The following is a 23,071-nucleotide window of genomic DNA, read 5'->3' on the forward strand; positions in this document are numbered from 1 at the left end:
CACTAAACTAGTATCTACACATGTAGCTTGGTGCACAACACCAACCTCCGGGTCAATAAATTGTATGTTGCATGAATTATCCAGAGACGATTTTCTATCCACCCAAAAGCTTAAGTCCAGTCAATCTTGAAACAATTGTCTCACTTGGATTTCCCATATGTGGGTTTAAAAAGCCAGTACATTTCAATATTTGTCGAGGTACCTCAGGACACTATTTTTCAACTATAGTTTGACCACTTACAAGTATAGCAATAGACCACATGCTGTATAGTTGAAATTGAGTATTTTAAATGGAAAAAGGCCAATTTAACCAAGATATTATGACTGTAGAATGAAACAACAAGCACAAACATTTTGAATAAGCCAGACTATAAATAGTAATTGTTAGAAAAACAGCACAGAAGGCAAAAGCATTACTTCTTCTTTATTGACAATTCAGAAGCAAACTTGTTATATCCCCAGGATATTAAATTGCAAATGTGAATAAAAATAGAAACATTCTTAATTGCTTGTAGAATAAATTGTGAAGGCAAAAAGTAAATCTTTTGGCTAATGTCTGCAGATCATTCAGCTGTGCAGTGGGATTGTTAAAAACTGTACAAGAGGCAATAACACTAAAAAGCCATTATTTAAAAAATGTAAAAATGTAGTATTTTTGAAAGACTTTGATTCCATTTTTTTACCTAGGGTTGAAGGATTTCATATATTTTATAGAAACTATCTGTGAATTTTAAATGAGTAATAGTCTCTAAAATAAGATTATTTGTTACGTAAAAATCTGATTTAGGTAGAAACTCAGACATCAAAAAGTATAAATTTAGGTTAAACAGATAAGGACAGTAAAATGAAACCAAAGACATCCTTTGAGGTCATATTTGCTTTATGGCTGAGTAAAACCTACATGTAATAACTAGTAAGTCTCTAAACTATATTAAAGTTTATATAAAACACCCTTTTATTGTGCACATAAACAATGGTAAAAATGGCTTTTTATTGTTTTCTCCAAAGCATAATTAGATGGAAAAAATCTGCTGTGGAAAGACAAATATTATTAACACTTAAACAGACATGAACAGACTAAACATCTGTATTATAATGAAAGGGTAATTGTGCATGAGCATAGATAGATAATTATTGTATTCTGTAAATATAGCATGACTCAGTGGGAGAGGAAAGGGAAAGGGTTTTTGCCTGAGGTATTCTGTATGAAGAACTCTGCTTCAGAGACTGTTTGTGAAGCAGAGTATTTGCACCTCCTCAGGATCTTCTCTCTCACTTTCTTTTCTTTTGGGAAAAATCAAAGAAGGTAGCTCACTCAAACAGCAGTGAAAATAAACATACAAGCAATTTCAAAAGCTGCTCAAATAAACAGGACGTATGTGTGAGTTTATCCAAATTAGGCAGTGAATTATTGTGCTGACTGAATGAGTAGCACAATAATTCACTGAGACTGAAACAGCACTATGTTCATGCAGACACAGTGTAACTTTTTCACAGCCATTCCCTCGGCTCCAAACCATTCAGGAACCATTTGACACATTAACCAGAGTCTGAGACTGCCAAAACAAAGACTCAAAAGAGAAGATGATGGCTGAAATAAAACTATCCCAGCAACTTTTCTAAAGTCTGGTGAGGACAGATGTATGATCCTTTAAAAGAAGACTAGGCTGACTAAGCTGATCGTCCAATAACAGACAAAGAAGGCCCTAAACCTTAGGAGGCTTGTGGACCCTAAGGCAACCTGGGCCTTGTGGGCAACCTGGAATCATCTCAAGCTTTTAAAACAAAGAAGAAATTGAAGTACAATTTCTTTATGTAAATGCACTGACTTCCTGGCATTTGTCAAAGTGCTTCTTTTATAATAGTAAAGTTCTCCATTTCCATTGAATGTATTTATTTCTCTTCATCCCAAATGATCCCAGAGAACTTCACATACTGTACATCAGGGGACATACTTCATCAATCACATTCAGAGGTAAAAGCGTTGTTTACCTTTCACAGGTTTACAGTACCACCGCATAACTAATGAAGTCCAGCCTTCATTAGATTCTGAGATCTGAAGAGATCAGGCTGGATGGTGATAACACAGAAATATTTTAGCTGCACCTACTGTACCTCTACATCGTATTGATTTTCTTAAATACTGGAGGTTTTATTTTATAGAAAGCTTTGCTTGTAGTTTGACTACGGTTTGATTTTATGCAAGTTAATGCCTACTCAAATCTGACAGTCCACAGAGACAACTCATTTATTTTTAATTCATCTCAGCTTTTAAAAAAATGAAATCCACAGCTAGGGAGCCTTTAAAAGTATATTAATAAACAAGCAATACTCCACAACATTTTACTAATTGTGGAATTACTTTAATTACTTAAATGGCACACTTCCCAGGGCATCCAAAAAGAGGTTTTAAAGGATAATTTAGAGAATAGTGGCATAGATTCATTTTTCATTAATTCATTAAATCCATGAAAGTCAAATTGACTTTCAAGATAGCTGGCGCCTGAGCACCAATTATGTGATATCAGCAGTTCACCACTGACTATTTTCACAGAGTACAAACTAACAGACACTAATTTTTTGATGATGCTGAGGTAGCTCTATTTATAATGGTGAAGATGTGCACAAGTTAAAACCCACAAAACGAGCAAACAAAACCTAATTGAATCAAATTTTATTAAAAATAAAATTTAGTTTATGAAATGTTTTATGAACTAAAAGAAGTACACAATTTTAGTTAGTACAGTGTAGAGACTTTGTCCCCATCCTTGGTCCATTATAGACACCCTCTATAAAACGTAGTTCGGGTGGGTAGCTGCATCAGTATGCGTAGGCTGCAAAGGAACAAGTAATATGTTTATTCCGTGCCGAAAAGAGAAGAGAGAAAACACAACGTTTCAGCTGTGGGGGCTTCTTCAGGTGTGAGGAAGACAGGCCAGACAGCAAAGATTAAATAGCATAGGAGAACAGGAGAGTGGAGGAGGCAGGAGCAGGGGAGAGGCAGAGAGGCCCCTCAGGTGGTGCGAAGTGGAGAGGGGTAAAGAGAGGTGTGAAGTCAAAACCTGCATGTGAATAGAGAAGATTACACTAAAACAAGTCTGTCATTGAGAGAAGGAGGATGGTATGAATCAAGTTTCCGGATAATTTTAGCTTCTGATGCTATAGGAGTTAGGAAACCTTACTTTGAGAACGCAGACAAAGAGATCAGTGTGATCATGGCCATTGGAGGTGAAATGAGAAACTATGGGCTTGGAGAAATCTTTAATCTTCACAGCGATCTCCTTGTCTCCTTCTTCTTTACCCAAAGTAGATAGCTAGGCATTTCCTGAAATACAGTAAATGAGGTTGCTGGAAGTACAAGAGGTCCCCTGCGTGATCCGGAATTGTCCTGAGGGGCCTTGAATGAGTGTGGTGTTAGATACTATATGTACCTGCAGGTGATGCAGGGAGCTCTGTTGCAGGGAAAAGTGCCTGATGTGGATGATTGTTGAGAGCGGTCAAGGGAGCTGTGAACAAGAAGGTTACTCAGATTAGGTGGTGGCCGATATGAGATGATGGGGCGGTCAGAAAAGAGGGCCCCAGTGGGGGGATCAGTAGGATGGAAAAGTTGTCGTTAATGGTCCAGGAGATAGAGAGTGTGTTAGGGTGGAAGGGATGCACCAAAGGAATGCAGTTGTTCGGCTGTGGGTTCCTGATCAAGTTGATGGTTCGGGGCCTGTTTTTGGCTCGGATGATGGCCTGTCAATAACATGGGTGGGTTATCCTCTGTAGATGAAAAAGGAGTGCATTTTGAGTGCTTGGTTGTGGAAATCCAGGTCATCATTGCAGAGTAGCCGAAGGAACTGGAAAAAGGGAGAGAGTTTTTAATGTGTTTAGGGTGAAATTAGCTGTACAGGAGATAGCTGTGTGAATCCGTGGGTTTTTCTCTTTTCAGCATGGAATAAACCTATTACTTGTTTCTTTGCACCCTCTATAAACATATCACATACTTATTCACATTGAATAATAAGCAATAATACAATATTTACATAGCCCTAAACATTTCATGTAGTTTTTTTAAAGATATTCAGCAGTTTTAATAAACATTTGATCAAGAATGTAATAGAATGATTTAAACACTATCCCTGTTTTGTAGATAATTATTTATGTTATTTTCCATTTTATTAAATAAAAGTATTTTGAAAAAGAAATAAAAAAGGACCATTATCACATTGGCTGAAATATATGTTTTTATATTTTAAAATCACCATTTCATAAAGTATAATGTAGTAGGTCTTTGTAAAGGCCTTTATACATAATACAGTATATTCTGAAACAGATCTGTAGCTGTAATAATTATTACTAACTCTATTACTTGAATTCTGAAAGTATTTGTAGGATTATCTTACTGTGGCACAACATTTTCTAGCCTTGATAATTTATTGATAGGAAATTGTAGTATTCTTTCTTCTGTCAAAGCTTTGACATGACAAGGACATGGTAGATCTGTTATACAGTACTCATTTTTATTGGCATCAACGTTACTATATTGGCAACATTTAATTACACAATGCACTACTGATTACAGATATTAATAACAAATCAAGCCTGTTAGCGTATTGTTGCAGGAAAATTGTCATAAGGTCAATTGTACTTAAAAGTACAATAGTATCGCAGTCAACAACTTCTCACCACTGCAAAAGTGGAACTGCAAAATATGAAAGGCTTCATAATAGGATGATTGTTCTTTTTTTCCATTAATCATACAAAGTCATGTTTTTCTGCTTTAGTTCCAAAATGTCTTTCTATGTTTCTTGGCTTATCATGATTAATAAAGCCTGAGTATTTATATATTTGCACTGCAAGAAGTGGTTGGATTCTAAAAGCAAGAAATAGATTTTAACAATACAAAAATGTATTTATTTATTGTTCTTAAATGCACTCTTAGCTCACAGATTATATCACACATCAGCTCATATGGTGAATTAGTTTATTAACTTTGCAATGCACTGCATATGAATTCCCTTCAAAGGGACATTTGAAACATCTTATTTGTACAGTTTATGGCATCATGTATAGTGTGTCTTGTTAGAGAATCGAGTCATTTCCTGTTCTTGTTTCTTGTTCTTGTTTTGCACTTATTTTTATATACAGTATTAAGCACACTGCCTCAAGAGAAAAACATGGCGCACATTTTCTTCAGGATTTAAAGTGTTAAACAAACCCTTGTGGTAATCCAGAGACTCCTATAAATCCTTAAAGAATAAAAACATGTAGTGGCTAGTAACATTTGTTTTCCAAGTAATTTAATGTGATCCATTAACTGTTCTCCTCCACAAGCTCCAAATACTATGTCTCTCACCCTGTCAGTACCATATATTTGGAATAGTTGTGTATACTTACAGTAACACTGTGGACATAAATACCTTGATAAGGTATCGGAAAGATCTCAAGATCTTTAATGTAAACCCATTGGATAACATGGGAATCTAAAATCCAATCAAGTGATAACTACAGGAAGCTACATTGAGAGCAGGAGGCTTGTGGGAGTCTGGAAAAAATGACTCACTCTTCGAAGCTGATATCGTGTTTTCTTCTAAAAACAGCATAATGAGAGGTGATGATTCTTATAAATTATCTCCTAGCAATTAAAAGCTGGATATTCTGAATGTCCTTCTGTCATTTGTAACCTTTCTTATACTCTTATGTTCTACAAAACTATCCTGTTGCCACACAAGCATCACACTATTGTTTAAAATGTTATATGGTAGTTAACACAATTGCATTAGGGCAGGAGTTACATCATACATCAAATGAATGTATTAAGTCATCCACACATTCATTTTCTAGCAGCTTTGTCTAATACAGGGTTGCAGGGGAGCCAGTGCCTATCCCAGCAAGCAACGGGTGCAAGGCAGGACACACCCTGGACAGGATGCCAGTCCATCGCAGGGCACAAACAGACACAAACACGCACACACTCACAACAGAGTCAATTTTCCCTGAAGCAAATTATTGTACCAGCATGCCTTTGGATTGTGGGAGGAAACCTGAGCACCCAGAGGAGACCCACATGAATATGGTGGAGAACATACCAACTCCATGCAGATAGCACCCCACGCCCCGGCCCTAGTGCTGCAAGGTAGTAATGCTAACCACTGCGCCATTGTGTTTCCCTTTGCTTAATGCTCAGGTCTTTTATATATCAAAGATAATAATAACAAAAACAAAACTATAATCAATGCTTATCTGGCAAAATTCTATTCAAGAGTATAAGGTTTTGTCCATGATACCCTTTTGCTATTGTGTGTTAATTTTCCAAAAATCTATCAGATATATTGTGATGAGCTCTGCTACTTCAGTACAAACATACTTTATAGTAAAAATCTGCCTGACTCCATTTTAACTTGAAAAGCTGTCAAATGATTTGTGATTTTTGAAGCTTGTTTTTTTTAATTATATTGTTTTATACACTATGTGAAAATGAATTAGGACTTCTGGTATTTAGCCTGATAATGTACAAAGTGGTGTTTCTTTACTTAAAGATTTTAGCTTAAGTGGTTTCTTGTAAAGCAGGTCTCCTTTTTCCAATCTTTATAGCTCTCATCTATAGCAAGTTAACATAAATAATGTGTGACAGGTATGCTTAGATTCTCAGGGAAGAGACTTTAGTGCTCATTTCAATATCTTTCTTTGTTTCGGGTTCATTACACTAGTCTTTCTCTTACTGATATATTGTAACTTGTTCCATTCCACCTTTTAACAAAAGAAATTGAACACAGCGAGCTCTAGATTCCAAACATCTGGGAGCCTAATTTCACATTTTTGTTTTCAATGGGAAATTGTTTTGAAAATAGTGCAATTTATCAGAAATATGACTTTTTAGCACCAACCAATATCCACATAAACATCCACTTATAAAAACAATTTTCATCACCATCCATATATTCAACACAGTACCTTTAAAAGATAATTTTCTGCATGCTTTTTATTTTGTTTGGCAAGCTCTCATTCTGAAAAGGTGAAGATTCATCTCATAAACCAAAAAGGAACTTGAGTTTTTAGGAATGCTCCTGTGGAAAAGTTAGATATAGTAAGAATTGTTTCACCTTCTTTTAATCCTTAGGCTCATTACAAATTCTTCACTACTTCTGCAGCAGAAAGCTAGAAACACATTTGAAAAAAAACTTTAACCAAAACCCAGAGAAAAGCCTAAGCTACTGTTTTTTCCTATTGATAACCATATGGCTTTGATCTGTGAAGTATATCATTTTGTTTTCCATTTGACACATCAGACCTAGACCGCTGCTAAAAACATTTACAGTATATATGTCAGGAAATGTGATGAATTTTTTATGAAACTTTTATTTTCAAGCAAAACTAATACATGTACAATAAGCAGTATTTTCAAAGAATGAAACAGATGAGAAAAATGTTTTAGAAAGATATCTACACTGAACATTCCCCACTGTTACAAAACAGTGACTTTTTGCAGTTATGTAATAATTTCATAAATATGCAAATATTCAAAGATAAGTCAATAAAGTGAGTTTCACTGTCGCTGCAAATGTATTGCAATCATATTATGTATATTGTAGTTATGCTTAAACTACTCTCAGTGTGGAGCGGTCAGGTGATTGTTTAGGCAGACGGGTGATAACAATGAATTCAACACAGATCATTGTCATACTAGCAAATGAGCTAGACCTTTCCAGCAGCATGAAGAGGAAGACGATGATCATTTTCTTCAGTATGAACACCCAGCATCCCCAGTAACGAAAATAACCATGTTCAATAACCAATAAAGTAAATACTGTATGAAGATATTCTGGGAGCAGAAGGATGTTCAGGAAGCTCTAACAAGTGCAACGTACTCTGCTCTTCTGCGAATGAAACTAAGGCTGACAATGCGCAAAGCATTTCAGAGCACTCAACACTGGTGACATTCTGTAACACGACAAAGCACACCCACACATCCACACCCATTGAGGACATTGAACTGTGTTTGAGCTATTGCAACACCCACTTTACACTCCTGATCTTGAGCACCGATGAAAAAAGCTCCTCAAGGCTGGAAATACAGAGAAGATGAGTGCCAACCCTGACCCTAATGAGGGCATCCCTACACTCCCTAACTGTGTGGATGTGCAAAGGAACAATGTGGGAAAATAAAACTCCGACGCCTGTCAAGAATATCTGGTGGATAGTTCAGAAGTTCACTTTACTTGTTGTGTGTGTATATAAATATACAAAAAATGTAGTGAGAAAACTGCACTTTGCTACTGCTTCCTGACACTGGATCCAAAAACAAAATCCAGTCTGTGAAGAAAATGACCAAAAGGCATGTCAGGAATGTACAACTGAGGGATTTTTTTTTTCTTTCTTGGGAGAAAAATACACCCCAGATTCAGAAAAAAACAGCAACATCAACAATTAAATGATGTTCTGTGAAAAATAAGATTAACAACATAAAATCCAAAGATTTTTTTTTTTTATTCAGGCCAACCTGAGAGACAGGTGTGTGAATGAGTTGATTATTCTTGGCATATGCATGTGCTGAGGTGCTGCTAAGGAATGCTAATTCTGGCAGCTGAGGTATAAATAAAAAAAAAGTATTTTACAAGTCTTAGCATACATCTTCCTGCTGGTTCCTAAGGTCTTAAATAGAATATTTCAATCTTGTCAGAATAATGTAAACTTCCAGAGCATTAATGAGATACAATGTAGCAATAATCTGTCACTTTACTGGATAAAGGAGTCAGCTGTGCTTCTACTGCAGTGACTTCGGCTTTCATAATCTTTACCTCCCCTTCACTGTGTATAGCTGATGAAATATCAGAATAAAGCTCTGTACACATTGTCTGAGATAACAACATTTGTCATTTAGTATTGTTACATTGTATCAGCAACCAGGTTATACCCTCTATCAGAAATCATCTTGTAAGGGTTCTGGAATGCTGTGCCCATGCATGTTCATTAGCTCTTCTGTCAAAACACAGCATGACGGCAGGAAACATAGACTGCAGATCTGTTTGGATCAAGGGAGTAGTTATCAGAGTATTCTGTGCGAAATAACATGTACCTGTGCATGTAGGATTAGGGATTAACTACGATACTATCATAGTGAAATAATTGCAACACAGCAATAACATCTTGCACATATTAAATAGGGTCTTTAATAGTATATTCGATTTAATAAATGTTAATAAAATGGGTGTCTTACTGTGATTTTATTAGGAATTGTATTGTGATAAATTCATTTTGTTACCTTTTTTCTTTATCAGCAATTGTACAAGCAATTGTTCTATTGTTAATTACACACTGCCTTTAATAGAGTTGTTTTATTCCTCTTGAGCAATAGCATTTTCTAATAGAACCATGTAATGTGTCATTATGAACTTAAATTCCACTGAAGAATGATTATGACAGGGAGCCTTGGGGACATTGTAGGAGGCAATAAAGAGAGACTCCGCTTTGGCATGATTCTAGAATGCAGCGGTTGAAAAGATCAAAGGGACATCCCAATCCAGCACTTTGGGAAACAAAAAAAAAATCTGAAAGGTCTATTTACATGAAGGGAGATACATGGAGAATTTTATCCGCAATAAACGATCGCTAATTAGATGTAATGGGAATATTTGCATATGACCTTTCTTCCATTTTGTTAAGGGGAGTGAGGTTCTGTGTGTGCATACATATTAAGAAATAAATTGATTCAAAATGCTAGAGCTCCTAAAGGTGGATGCTCACATTAATGGGTTTCAGAATGCTTCACCTGGTAAATTAGTGTCAGTGCAGGTTGGCTCAATGGTGTGTACCGAAGCACTAGCTGCTGTGCTGAGACTAGCCACGTGTATTTCCCAGGAGTCACTGACAACTGTCCTATCATAAGGAACTGGGGGCTCATTGCTCTCCACTGGATTTCACTGCAGGATTCAGATTGCATGTGCATTTGCATTAAGACACTGTATTATCCCACTGAGTTATCCAATCTAAGTAATTAACTTTTTTTGCAATTTGGTTTAAGTTCATTATGCTATAAAACCGCTCTCAAGGAAGATGAAAAACTAATTTTAGAGTACAGAAAATGGGCAGGTTAATGAATAGCTGCCAGATGTTTCTTATTAGGTTAGTGTGCTTCTTTTCCCACTGTTATCTAATTGTAAACCTTACTCCCTCTCACAGTACAGGAGGCCGTAAACCTAAACCTTCAGCAAAAAAAAGTCTTTCATTATGTAATTCCTATGTGACTATTTCAGACTTATCAGCACAGGAACACTTTGAGACCATCTTTGGAAACAGACGGAAATTCCATTTGCAGTTTTATTAGAAACCCATAAACAAGCAGTGAATGGCAATCAAAGGATCTGTAACAGACAGCTTAACAGAGCAGTCCACAGAATTGTTGTGACATTAATTCTACATCTCTGGTAGACTAGGTCACTCAAAGCCCAGCACACTGACAGGCAGAGGGCAGGGTTTAAGTGAACTGGTTAGGTATCTGGATTTATATTCACTTGTGGTGGGTAGAAGCTGTGACAAGTGATACAAAGCTATAAAATGAATACCATTTAATTTTCATTATTATTATCCCTCTTTATGAGACATTGCTATGAATATAGGTCTAATAATACTTTACTTAATGTCTTGCTGCAGTATACAGTATATGTCTTGCTTTCAGTACAGTCATTTGCTACAGTATATTTTACAATAGGCTGTTACTATGCTTATAAAAGGGATTATGCGGTTATGACAAGTGTAAAAGAGATAGCAGACACTCACAGAGTCTGATCCAGAGTCCTGTACAAAGTGAAGAGCCAAGTGCAATGTGACCTTAGACACACTTTTCCTGCCAATCCTGTGTCCAGTTATGGGATAAGAGGGTAATTTAGTTTCCACATAATTACATTCACCTCAAGGCTCCCTTCAACCAACTAAGACAAATGACTGTACATATTAACTTATGTCCTGTGGTAGCTTTGACAAGAAAGATTTGTCATTCAGCATTTTTCATTTCAATCTTCTGTTCATAAAAAACTCCATGGCCATAATATTTTTTACATACACATATGCTATGTGTGTCAGGCAGAACACCCTTTCATTTGTGTTATCACCCCACACAACATCTACTGCATGAGTGCAACATTTTAAGGATTTGGGAAAAATTTAGTACCTGGGGAAAAATCATCACCTGCTGTTTTATATAAACAATGGAGTGATAATGCATTAAAGAAACAAACAGTCTTCAGAAAGCACTTGGGTGAAGACACACCAAGAAAGTGCAGTACAGAACAGCTGACAACATCAAATTTCAGAATGACAAATGAAACTGGAAAATATCTGGAGGCGGTGGAGACACTTGGGATTTTACTTATTCAGAATAGCAGAAAAACAGTTTGGTTAAAAAAAAGTCTCATATAGAATAGAAATAGAGCTTATGTATTCTTCTGTATTCTTTACAATGTATGCTCCTTCTCTCCATTAAAGTATTGCTCACATTAAGTTTGTTTCTAACCCTTTTACTAGCACATTATTAAATAATCAACATATCTGTAATGATATTCTTAAGCTTTTTTACATATACAGTATATAAGTTGTGAACTAAAACAGTTATATTCACTTTCTGAATTTTGATGAAAGTGCCAGTATGTACAGTTTTTTTAATAGGAACTCAGCAGTGGTCAACTGTGAATTTTTGTGAAATTTATTACCCAGGTGGAATACAGTAATAACTGACCAGCCATGCGCTGAGATGGCTATTGTGTATACATCACGCAAACAGAACACATAAATAAAAGATAGCCTACTAAGTTTCAGTGCCTGGAATAACACAATCTACTATTTAAACAAGCACAGAAAAATAGTGTTTGGAGTATATTGAGTTCCAACTCATACAAGCAAACACAGATGTGACGCAGAACCCTGCAGATCTGAAATGTTTATTAGCTTGATTTATTTTCTGTTGAGTCTATATACAAATAAACTTTTCCATCCTCTCTGATGAAGCTTGGTTTTCTGACAAACCTGTTTTGAATAAATGGTTGATTAAAAGTTTCTTGCTGCGTGCTTGAACTTCTAATCATTTGCTTGTCATTTTAGACTAGATTCTGATAGTTCCTCTCTGTTTTCTATTCTGTGCCACCATGTATTTTATTGTATGAAAGATTCTGTAGCTAATAGTGAAGTTGCTCTCACAGCTTTTCTATCTCAAGTACATTTAATATACTGTAGTACTTTGGCTCAAACAATGAACAGATGCACCAACTAGAATTCAAGTACCCTGTTAAGTGGTCCTCGGCTATTGAGATAATAACAAAATTATTTTATCTACTATGGGGGTGTCAAACACTTCTACTTGTATGTCACTTAAACCAGTTCTATTTAGAACACAAATATAGTGAAACACACTTTGAACGCACAAGGAATAAACCTTGCTAATGTTATAACACAAATAGTAAGATTTCCATAGCAAAAAGAAATACTGTAGGGAGAAGTTTAAGAGGGTATAGTTTAAAGTTCAAAAGCAATGACATCAGTCCTGACATTAGCTTAAGTGCACGTAAATATATAAAAGACAAATAATAACACCTCACACTTATCAGGTAATACCAAGTGAGGTCTTGTCCCTTCCTCAATCTTCTATAAACATTTTGATCAATAAAGAGTTTTTGTTTGCAATGCCTCTCTGTTCATCGAGATAATTGGATAGTTTGGGAGTCTCCCTGTAATCATCTTGGCCATGATGGACAGATACCATATTCATTGACGATTTCCACAGAGAGAGAGAAGAATGTTGTTGACATCCTCAATTCTAACTCTTTCCTTGCCTATGGTTCCAATCCAAAGAATTTGTATCTTCCAACTACTTTATTTTATATAGCACCTTTAAAAGTGATGTACCAAAGCAGTTTACGGTTAGAATACCGTTAACAAGAAGGGGTAACACAGCACAATTAAAAGAAATGTTCAGAATACAAAAGGATGTGCAAAGGGCAGACAAAGAACCACTTAAGTAAAAGCCTTTCTGAAGAAGATTTTGCATCTGCATTTGAAGGCACTTAGGCAAGGTGACTCTTGATCTTCTTGGGGATAGAATTCCAGAGCTTTGGGGTATAACAAGAGAAGGCCCTTCAACTGACAGTATGGAGACGAGATTGGGGATTAACAGGAGACCAGAGCTAGACGAAAGAAGGTTGCAAGATGGGGAGTAGGAAGATAGTAAGTCAGATAAGTATTGAGGTACCACAACATGTGGACACTTACAGTTGAGCAAAGGATTTTGAAGGCAACACAAAACCTGATAAAAAAGGCAACGCAAAGTAATGTGATCACTTGCGTGCAACCTGGTCTGGATTCTGGCAGGCGAATTCTAAACATACTGAAGTTTGTTTAGTGTGGTTTTAGATACTGCAGTAAATAGGACGTTGCAATTATCAGTTATTTCCAAGACAAAAGTGTGGACCAGCTTTTCAGCTGCAGTCAGAAGTAACACAGAATGTAGTCGGGAGATATTTTTTAGATGGAAGAATGACGGTATTTTGCACATGTGGGACACATCAAGCCTTGGGATCAAATATTTTCCTAAGTTCTTCAATTTAGATTGAATTTCAACTACAGTGCCATCCACAGATAGGGTAACTGCATTGGCTTTACATTATTGATAGGGTATGCCAAGAAGCATGACTTTTGTCTTGTCAAATATAAAGTGAATTAAAGTCTCTGAGTACATTCTGTTCACCATTAGAATTCTGCAAGGGATTTGGTTTAATTGCTTGAATCTAGAGTAGGATCCAATGTAGAAATCATATAGACATTATACAGTAGACACCTACCAATTTGGACAAAGAATCATGAGGCACTCATTGATTCCAACAGGGCACTCATCACTTGATCGTTAATCCAATTAATTGAATGTTCTTCTGATTTTTCCTTCCAGAAGAATGCATAGCTATCACTGTACTCCCTGTTGTCCTTCAGCTCATTCAGTTTTTATCAGAACAGCATTGTCAATGTCATAGCTCTAGAGTTCTTGGGCCTCATGTGCAGTGCAGTGTGTTGACAAGTCATTGTTCCAGCTCACAGCAGAGTGGATCCTGAAAAGGTTCTCTATGTCAGTAAAAGTCGATAAAATACAAGTGCTTGACAACTTTCTAATGACAGCTACATACTTGCCAGATCATGACTAAAAACTACCATACTGCTCCCATTTCTATTAACTCGCTCAGAATCGAAGTTACATCTGTGTGTTGTATAATGGAGACCTAGATGGTCGGAGGTCTATCACCCTATTTCCACTTTTGCAGCTGCCCCTTGGTCACTTCTTAGCCTGCATGGGGGTCCCAATCTTGTTGTCCTATGGCAAGGAGGTAAGCCCACAGCCAAGCAGGTTAAGCCAAATGTTCACTCCATAATCCTTTTTGCACACTTAATTCTTGGGTGTTGTTATTCCTAGTAGAATTAATACAAACCAAAAATAATCTTAGGTTCCTAGGAAATTAGCAATTTTCAAATAAAAGAGTAACAAACTACCTGTTAGATTTTCAAAAGGAAGGAATAAATAGTTCCCCAGAAAAGTACATCTCCTTTCTCTTGAATGCTCTGTACTGTCATGGGAGCTGGTCCTGCCTCCCGATTAGTGCGTATTTTGGACCCTATGCAGATGATATAATCCGGAAGTGACTGGAATAAGACTTCAAGGGAAACACAACAGGAGCAGGACGGGATGACAGACAGGGGGGTGTGACAGCTGTGATCTGGTGCTCAGGGGCCATGGAGTAGGCTAACAAGTCCTGAGGTAGTCCAAAGGGTAAACTGGGGCGCAGTCCAGGGTCCAGAAGCTGGGAAATCCAATCTGAGACAGACAAGATTAAAACCAGAACGGGATCCTGAACAGGAACATGGACAGGGAACCAGGAGGATAAACAGTAACGAGGCCAGGCACATTGAGCTCCAGACTCAGATAGTCAGGATGCCGTGATGAAGCCTATGCAGTCGGGTCTCTCCAGGACCCGCTAGTAGGCGGGCTTCTGGTTGTCAATCTTCCAATGCAGAGCCGGGAACAGCAGGGAGCGCCAGGCTTTAAATAATAACAAGGAAAACAAGGGACAGGTGCACATAATGAACTAAAATAGGAAAGGGTCGGAGTGCCTTTAAGGGGAGGGATGACAATAGTGACATGTACCTCAGTGGTTTTTGCTCACCAAGGAGGAGTCAGGTGCTAAAGGTTTTGTCTCACTCACTCATGTATCCTCTCTCCTGGTCTCTTCCTTACCAATTCTCGCTTAAATTTATTTTCCTTATATATGTTATACAGTTTTTCATGATGAACTGCATAGTTACATTAGCTATCCTTTATCTCTAGAACCTCCTGAGACATACAGTAGCTAATGATATGCTAATCCAGCATGTTAGACTCAATCATTCTAGGCTGTTATTTAGCTACATACCACATGCAATTGTGTCAGTACCTTTATTATCCACGTTATGTCTAGTGAACCACAACATACAGAAGTCTTGAGTAAAAAACAATGTCACCTCATGCAATGTGTGCATGTAAAAATGTGGGTATTGTAGTAGCTAAAGTACCCGCTATTATACTAGATAAAAGTTTTTCTATTTATATTGGATACAATAAAATACATTATATTTCTCTTGTCAATGGTAGTGCAATGCAAGAAAAAAGGGGAAAAAAAGGCTAGCTGCACAATAGCAGTAGAGCATGAAATGATGTTTCCCTGATGGCCAACAACAGTATTAAACAAACCCGCAACAGGGATTACGAGATTCTGGCAGAAATGGTGAGGATTTTGCTTGCCAATATAACAATGTCAGTGATAAAAAATGGGAGCAAAGAAAAACACTGTTTACTGTACTGAATCAAACACAACAGGAAACTTGTGGTGCATTTGACAGCACTATGAAAGGTTTGTTACCAAACAACACTTCACATTTTGGCTTATTTTACTGCAGTACTCTCCTCCATTTCTGTCACTCTCAGAAACGATACCCATTATTATATCAGATCGCTGAAGACTGAGCTGCTCCATAGGTTTCACAGGCTCAACAAGCTATGTCATTCAACTTTGACAAACGTGCTGGTTTTTCTTCCTTTTTTATATTTTGTGAAACTGTTTTATTTTACCCATCACTAGTTTTGGTATGCTAACACACGGGCAGTTGATTATAGATGCTTTTGTTTTTTTACTTCAAAATAACCCCACTTTAAAATGTGACCTTCTTCTGTCCTTCAGTGATTTCTGATGTATTTTCTAACACATAAGGATTGGGTTACGAATCACCATTCCTATGATGCCATCTGTTTGCTGCCTTTCCACCCTCCAATTTTTTTAAGAGTAGTAGTACTATAACAAAAATCTGGAAATGCTAATGGAAATAAGATTCCATTTTACTCAACTCTTGCAGCTGTTGCTCAAGACAAAGGCAGTAACCATGGCCTGGGAAATTGCTAATGTAGTGCTCATCTAGACAAAGAGTGACAAGACTGAAACAAATAAAGTCCAATAGGTCTTACCTGAATTGCATGTACAGTAGATAATAATTTAGAAGGGAGAGATGCTGAACAAGCAACAACAGTAACTGATACACATAGCACACACAATGTTGTATATTTAGATTTTCATAAGATGTTTTATAAAGTTGCTCATAACAGATTAAGTGCAGGCAGTTCAAGAGACTGCATGTGTCTGAACTGAGAACTGGTTAATGGATTAAAAGCACAGTACATATATCGGTGAATACTATGATTGGGAGGATGTAATTAGTAAAGTACCACCTGGATCTGTACAAGGACCACTTCCAAATGTAATTGATGATAATTCCAAATGTCAAGTTCACACATCAATACTAAATAACAAGATTAGCAAACACTTTAGAAGCTGCTAAGGATATTCAAAAAAGATTTACATAGAATACAAGACCTGGCAAACGTCATAGAATAGTAAAGCCTTAGAATTTAAATCAAGGTACATGATGGTAAAATTGTACAGTGCACTAGCAAGGGCTAGTTGTCACGATCGTTACTCCTCCTCTTAAGGGCGCTCCAGCCCTTCCTCGTTCTGTCCCATTCCCCACACCTGTTCCTTATTCCAGCCCCTCTTTAGTTCCACCTTTAAAGCCAGACGCAGGCGATTGCTCGGGGCTTCTCATTGATTTCCGTGTCGTGAGAGCCCGGGGTCCTGCCGCGTCTGGCTCCGTTATGGTTTTAGTTTCCTGGTCCTGATTCCCTGCCCCGCCGGTCCCGACCCGGTTCTGGTTTTAACTACGGATGGACCTCCCGTCTTGGATTCCCCCTCTGGATTTACCCTTGGATTGTTCACCCTGGATTCACTCCCCCCAGACACTAGCACTGCATGGACACGCCCCCCTGTCTCCTGACCGACTCCTGCATGATATTTTTCCCTATTGTTTCTTCACCTTTCGGATCGTGTCGTCCGCATAGGGCCCGGAAAGAACTGTTCCTGACACTAGTGTACAATTTTGGTTACAATGTTACAAAAAAGATCTGGATATCAGTCCAGATACTTTCCTGGGCTGACACAAGTGTACTAATTATTTTGCTACTAACATCCAGTTAATCTTTAGTAGGTTGTTTTAATCACATTTACATCTCTCTCTATATATATACAGTTTTAAAATGTTTTTCATTCACAAAATGCTTAGTTCCTTCTGCAAGCCATAATCAAACTAACTGCTAACATAATTGCACTGATAAAAAAGTGACTGAAGTCTTCAATTGTGCCCAAAAACTAAAAGTGAAAATATTCAATAAAGAAAAGGGTAATATACAGTTTATTGTGTGTTATACACATATTTACAAAATTGTACAATAGCATGTGGTAAAACAATTTCAGATTACACTATTAATTATTAGGCCACAGTGGTAGAATCACAAGGTTTACAGCTCTCATGTCAAGCATACAAATATCTTTGGCTTCAGAGTGGAATTCTCTTATTGGTGATTTTATGGAAAATACTGTATATCACAGCAAATGTTTCTGAAAGAGTACTTGCTGGTCCAGTTAGGATTTTCAATCTCCCCTTTGTTTTTCTAAATATATCTTTCATCTTCTGGTGATTTAAGGTTTGTGTGCATTGTTCAATTTCTTCTTCTGAGAATTATAATTATAATATGAAATTAATACATTAACAATTAGGATAGATGTGATGTAGTTTTTGTAGTCCCCCACAGTTAGGATGATACCTTGTAATCCTTGTTTTTGTCAAATGAAGATTTATAGTGGGTGAGGCGTTTTAGCGTTCACAGATTATAAAATGACTGCTATTGCACTAGTAAGAGGGACATTCTATATAGCAATTGCTAAATCCATGTTGCCAGAGCTCATCCGCTGTATAAAGAAGTGAAAACTGATTACTAGAATGAAAGCTTAGAAAACCAATTCTTGTGCCTCCTTTTTCACTTCAAACAGCAGTGTGCTAACCATCGCAGTTAATCTCTTTCTCCATGTGGACCACCTCCAGATTTAAGTAAAAGGCTAAAGCTGCTTATCTAATCTGTTGAATAACTAAAAACATCATTTGATTGGTGACCTGGAAAAACTTGATTGCCCTCCCATTAATTTTACATGAGCAGTGCATTAATGAGGGACACCTCTAATGTGATGAATGTTGAAAAGCCTAGAGAAAAAGCAATCTATAGTACCTAAGTACAATGTAGTGCCTATATCAGTATTTTACTGACAGTACTTAAAGATCAGCCTTGTACTGTAAGATACACATAAGGCCGTTCATAGTATTTCAAAATGCATAGTAACAGATGGGCATATAATTAGGGTATTCAAAAATCACCAGAACAGATAATTTTCAAATTAGACCATGTAAATAATTTCTCGTCAAATTAAAGGAGGTGGGGGGGGGGATTTCTGAGCTTATAGAACCTAAATGATGTCACACGGTTGAAGTTTTTATTTTAATGATGACATCTAGTGGCCAGTACGTTGCAATAAAACTTTAAAAAGTAAATGTAATCTGGATTCACTTCGGTGATAAGGACAATTGTGTCTTTTTAAAAGATGTAAAAAAAAATTCTCCCAAAGTAAAAAAAACTTCATTTTAAACCATTCATATAAAAGTAACATATAAGTGCCACAAAAATGGCTGATAATACTTAGTGCAGTAAAGGTACAAGAGTTGGCTTATGGAGAACCAACTCATAACACTTTTTAAACATTTCACAAAAAGACAATAATAATTAAAATGAAACATTCAAGTATTTACAATATACACTGTTCACAATAGGTTACATCAAGTACTACAGATTCTCATACACATTTTATCTGACAGTTCAATTAAGTAATTTCCCTGAAAGCATACTGCAACAAACCATGGGATATTCACAGCATATGTGAACCATTTTATGTGTATATACTGTATATATTTCAGCTGTAATAATGCACCAAATCCTTTTGTGGGTGATGAAGGTCTAATGTCACATGCATGACTGGAACTTTAGCCATAATAACTAAGAGTTACAAAAAGTGTGAAACATCTGACAATACCTCCACAAACCACGTCAGCACAATGATGAAGTAGGTGTGTTCATTAACATGTTCTCTAAGCATAATGTACATTACAATACAAAGTATGATAGTCAGATACAGCATCGCCCTGCTAGCTACCTAATGTCCTAATGTAATCAAAATGATTAGTGCAAGGATGGTCTTTAGAGCCGTCTGGCCTTTGTTAAAACTCACATGGCCTTGTAATATGTTGGGACAAACATTTACGATTCAGCACTAAGGATTTCTGTTGCCCCTTAATTGCTTTGCTTGTGTTAATTTCAGAACCCTGTGGCTGTAATATAAAAGCAACAATACTTAACAATGCTGAAGTGGTATCTTGGTTTTCAAATTTTAGCCACCTATGTACAAGCAAAAACTGCCCCCTGTCCATATACTTTGTGCCAGCACTTTGGCCATCAATACTCGTAGCTATTTAATTCCCTGAACAGCTACCGAGAAAAAAAATGAATACTTCATTATTGGGGAGAAAATAATATTGTGGAGAATTATAACATTTTTCTAAGTCATGCATAATTAAAGTTGATCAATATATCTTTGTTTACTGCACTATTTGCCCTGGAAAGTTGATTGCTTCTGATGGTTTATAAAACAAGATGGAAGACATCTCCACTGCTATTACTTTGACATATTTCTGACAGTGATTACCGTTAATTTCTGCATAGTTTATTTGTGTTAGCTGATTGAAACAACTGCTGTTACTTGCTTGAAGGAAGTGCAGAAAGATCTATTTAACAATATACTTTACATATTTTTAAATACCATTTACAATTGAAAACCATTTTGTATATGTGTTTGGCTGTGCATGTATGTTTTTCTGTACAAGATCTGTTCTGACATTATTGTAGCAAATCTAGGAATACTTTACACGTTGTTATTAGTCACAAAATAAACCAAAAAACTCTTTCAGACATACTTTTAAGATTTAAATAAAAAAGCAATTAGAGTGTCATGGCTTTCTGTCCTACTCCTGGTTGTGATGGCTCCAGTAATTACGAACATATTCCCTAGTTGTAAGAATACTTAATGAAGCTACTTTTTATTTTGTATAGAATGGCTCTTACCAAGGCTCTAGAACTGTCATCAAACAGAAATTTCAACTATAGTTATTGTTTTTATTATTGTAATATGAAAGAAGACCACACCACCTCACTTAAAAGCGTGTGCTGTCCCAAATTAAAATGTTAAATTTCTGAGGTCTGTAGGTTTGTGGGGCTGAGAGGCTGAGCTGATATGAGCGGGCACTGATAAAACCAGATTTACGAAGTCTGGTCATTTTCCAATCCTAAAGTATTTCTTTAGGGAGAGACACTATTTTACTGATGGTCCCATAACGGATACTGCACTTGGTGCAGCAGGGCAAGAGACACTTGGAATCTTAGTGAAATACGTAATTCCTCTGTTTAAACCAATTATTCAGTGACCACTATGATGAAACAGGATTTACATTTTTTAATCCCACTTATTATAGGGTCATGAGAGCATGGCCCATTACAATCCCCATATTATTCATTTGGATGCCTGCTGAATGGAAATCTACAATTATTTCAAGGCCAGGGGCACTGCATATAAAAGGTCTGCCTGCACGTAGAAATGATTCCTTTTGTTTTCTTGTCAACAGCTTGTTCTGTAGTTCAATCAAACCAAATTTCCTAAAATTTCAGTAATCCGAACATCAGATAAACACAGAATAACAACAGTATGTTTTTTGAGATAAAGCTTCTTCCAAAAAAAACTTTTTTCTTCGAACAAAAAAAAAATCAATTATTCTTGTGCAAGTGATCTTCTTTTTTCATGCAAACTGTATCGCAATTTGTACTGACGAGTCTAGGGTAGTGATGGCGAGCCGTGCACAAAGGGGTTACGTAATGGAGATCATACAGTCTTTATGCTGTCTCTTTGAGAGTGAAGACAGCAGATGAAGTCATCAATAATAACACAGGTAAGTAGGACGCGAGGAAGGTCAGGAAGAAAAAGTATCTGAGGTAAAATAAAACAGCTCAGGACTTTTCCAACTCATCAAGGAGAGTCTTAGCTGGGGGTGGAAATGTATTTAAATATTTACCAGCAGCCGAGCTGACACTGCGTGCTGGTAGGAAGAATGACAAGAAGAATAAAGCTGTCTATATTTGTGAAGTTCTTCTGGGAGGGAGAGGTTCTGGCTCTGAGCTGGTCCCTATTGACAGCAGACTGGCAGGCTTTTACTTGTAAAGCTGCAGGCAAGCCATTAATCTGTCAACACAAGCTTGTGGAGAATTCCCAACATTTTATAGGCAAGGTTTTTTTGGATAGACAGCAGTGCTGTGTGCGTTTTTCTTTTCCAAGCCTACAATGGAGTGGCAGCAGTACACATTTCACGGTGCCCCACAGCGGTGCGTTGCTTGCAATCGCTGTTTACCCTTTCCGTCATTCCTCCTCCTCTTCAACATAGGTCGAGGGGAACCAGCCCACCTGAGACACAAATAAAAGGAGAAAGTGTCAAATTATTATTACAATTAAGCTAGAATCATATTAGACTTCTTTATACAGTACCTATCAGTAATTTCAGGATAGAAGCAAACTAGTTGTATCTTTGGAAAACGGAAGGGCAAACAAGACAAGCTTCACAGTACATTAGGCAAAATGGTTACCGTGTTGGGTTACCAAATCTGATTGCTGCTGCAGTGCTGGGATAATGAAATCTAACAGCAGTCCATCAAAGCCCTACTTGGAGCGCACCCTCTATTATCTGATTCACTGGCAGCTCATCTTCCTTCAAGATAATCACCACAGGTACAATGTCATTTACAACTGAAGCACACCTCCTCCCTTATTTTTTTCCACTCAAAAGAGCACTTCAGATGCAGCAGTGCTACCACGTCTGACACAGACCTCTCAATAATCTCAGAGGTCACTAGCTCTGCAGGGGCTCACCTTAAGGCAACCACAGAATATAAAAACCCTCAACCTGTTTCAAGTAACTTCACACTAAAGCCTGTGAAGCCCACTGATCCAAAAAACAATAAGTGACACATAGGAAACCCCTTGACATTCAAGTGAGAGAAAAATCTTGATTTCAATCCCAAACAAATTGAGTATAGCAGTTGGTTCAAATGAGTTCACTTTGGGGTGAACCACACAGAAATGTTACTCATCATTTTAAGGAAGGCACCCTATTTGGCCTGATGTGCAAGTATGTCTTTTATTTAAAACCTGATTTTTTTCAGTAGAAGGGCTTTAAAAAAACACACACGCACGCCACTTCTCCTTAGTAGCAAGCCGTTTTGTTACCATCTAGCAATGTCTATTTATTAAATCGTTCTGTTGTTAAGTACCAAAATGTTACAAATGTCTGCTGTAGCATAATCGATGAGAATTAACACATCTGTGTGGATTACTTCAAAGAAAATACATCACTTCTTTCTCTGAAAATATTCTCCTAGAGATTTCAAAAACCTTTTGGAGTCAGGGACACTGTATTTATATTCCTGCAGAAGACAATCCTACTTGTCTCTTGAGGCCACTTATGTACAGTTATTGCATGGGTTAAAGTTTAC

General features: G+C 37.0%; 2 protein-coding genes across 3 annotated transcripts in view; one reads left to right on the forward strand and one right to left on the reverse strand.

Moving 5' to 3' along the window:
* The window catches only part of selenoj (selenoprotein J), a 277,040-nt gene that overhangs the window by 162,143 nt on the left and 91,826 nt on the right, over positions 1-23,071 (forward strand). The gene's annotated exons all lie outside the window — the stretch shown is intronic.
* The window catches only part of LOC102685871 (guanine nucleotide exchange factor VAV3), a 78,187-nt gene continuing 72,886 nt past the window's right edge, over positions 17,771-23,071 (reverse strand). For both annotated transcript variants that reach the window (XM_069194127.1, XM_069194126.1), the window contains one exon: positions 17,771-21,986. In XM_069194127.1, the coding sequence (XP_069050228.1) occupies positions 21,942-21,986 (45 nt within the window). In that variant the 3' untranslated portion in view covers positions 17,771-21,941. The remainder of the gene's footprint in view (positions 21,987-23,071) is intronic.

Source organism: Lepisosteus oculatus, chromosome 9 (genome assembly GCF_040954835.1).
Source record: "Lepisosteus oculatus isolate fLepOcu1 chromosome 9, fLepOcu1.hap2, whole genome shotgun sequence".
Lineage (NCBI taxonomy): Eukaryota > Metazoa > Chordata > Actinopteri > Semionotiformes > Lepisosteidae > Lepisosteus > Lepisosteus oculatus.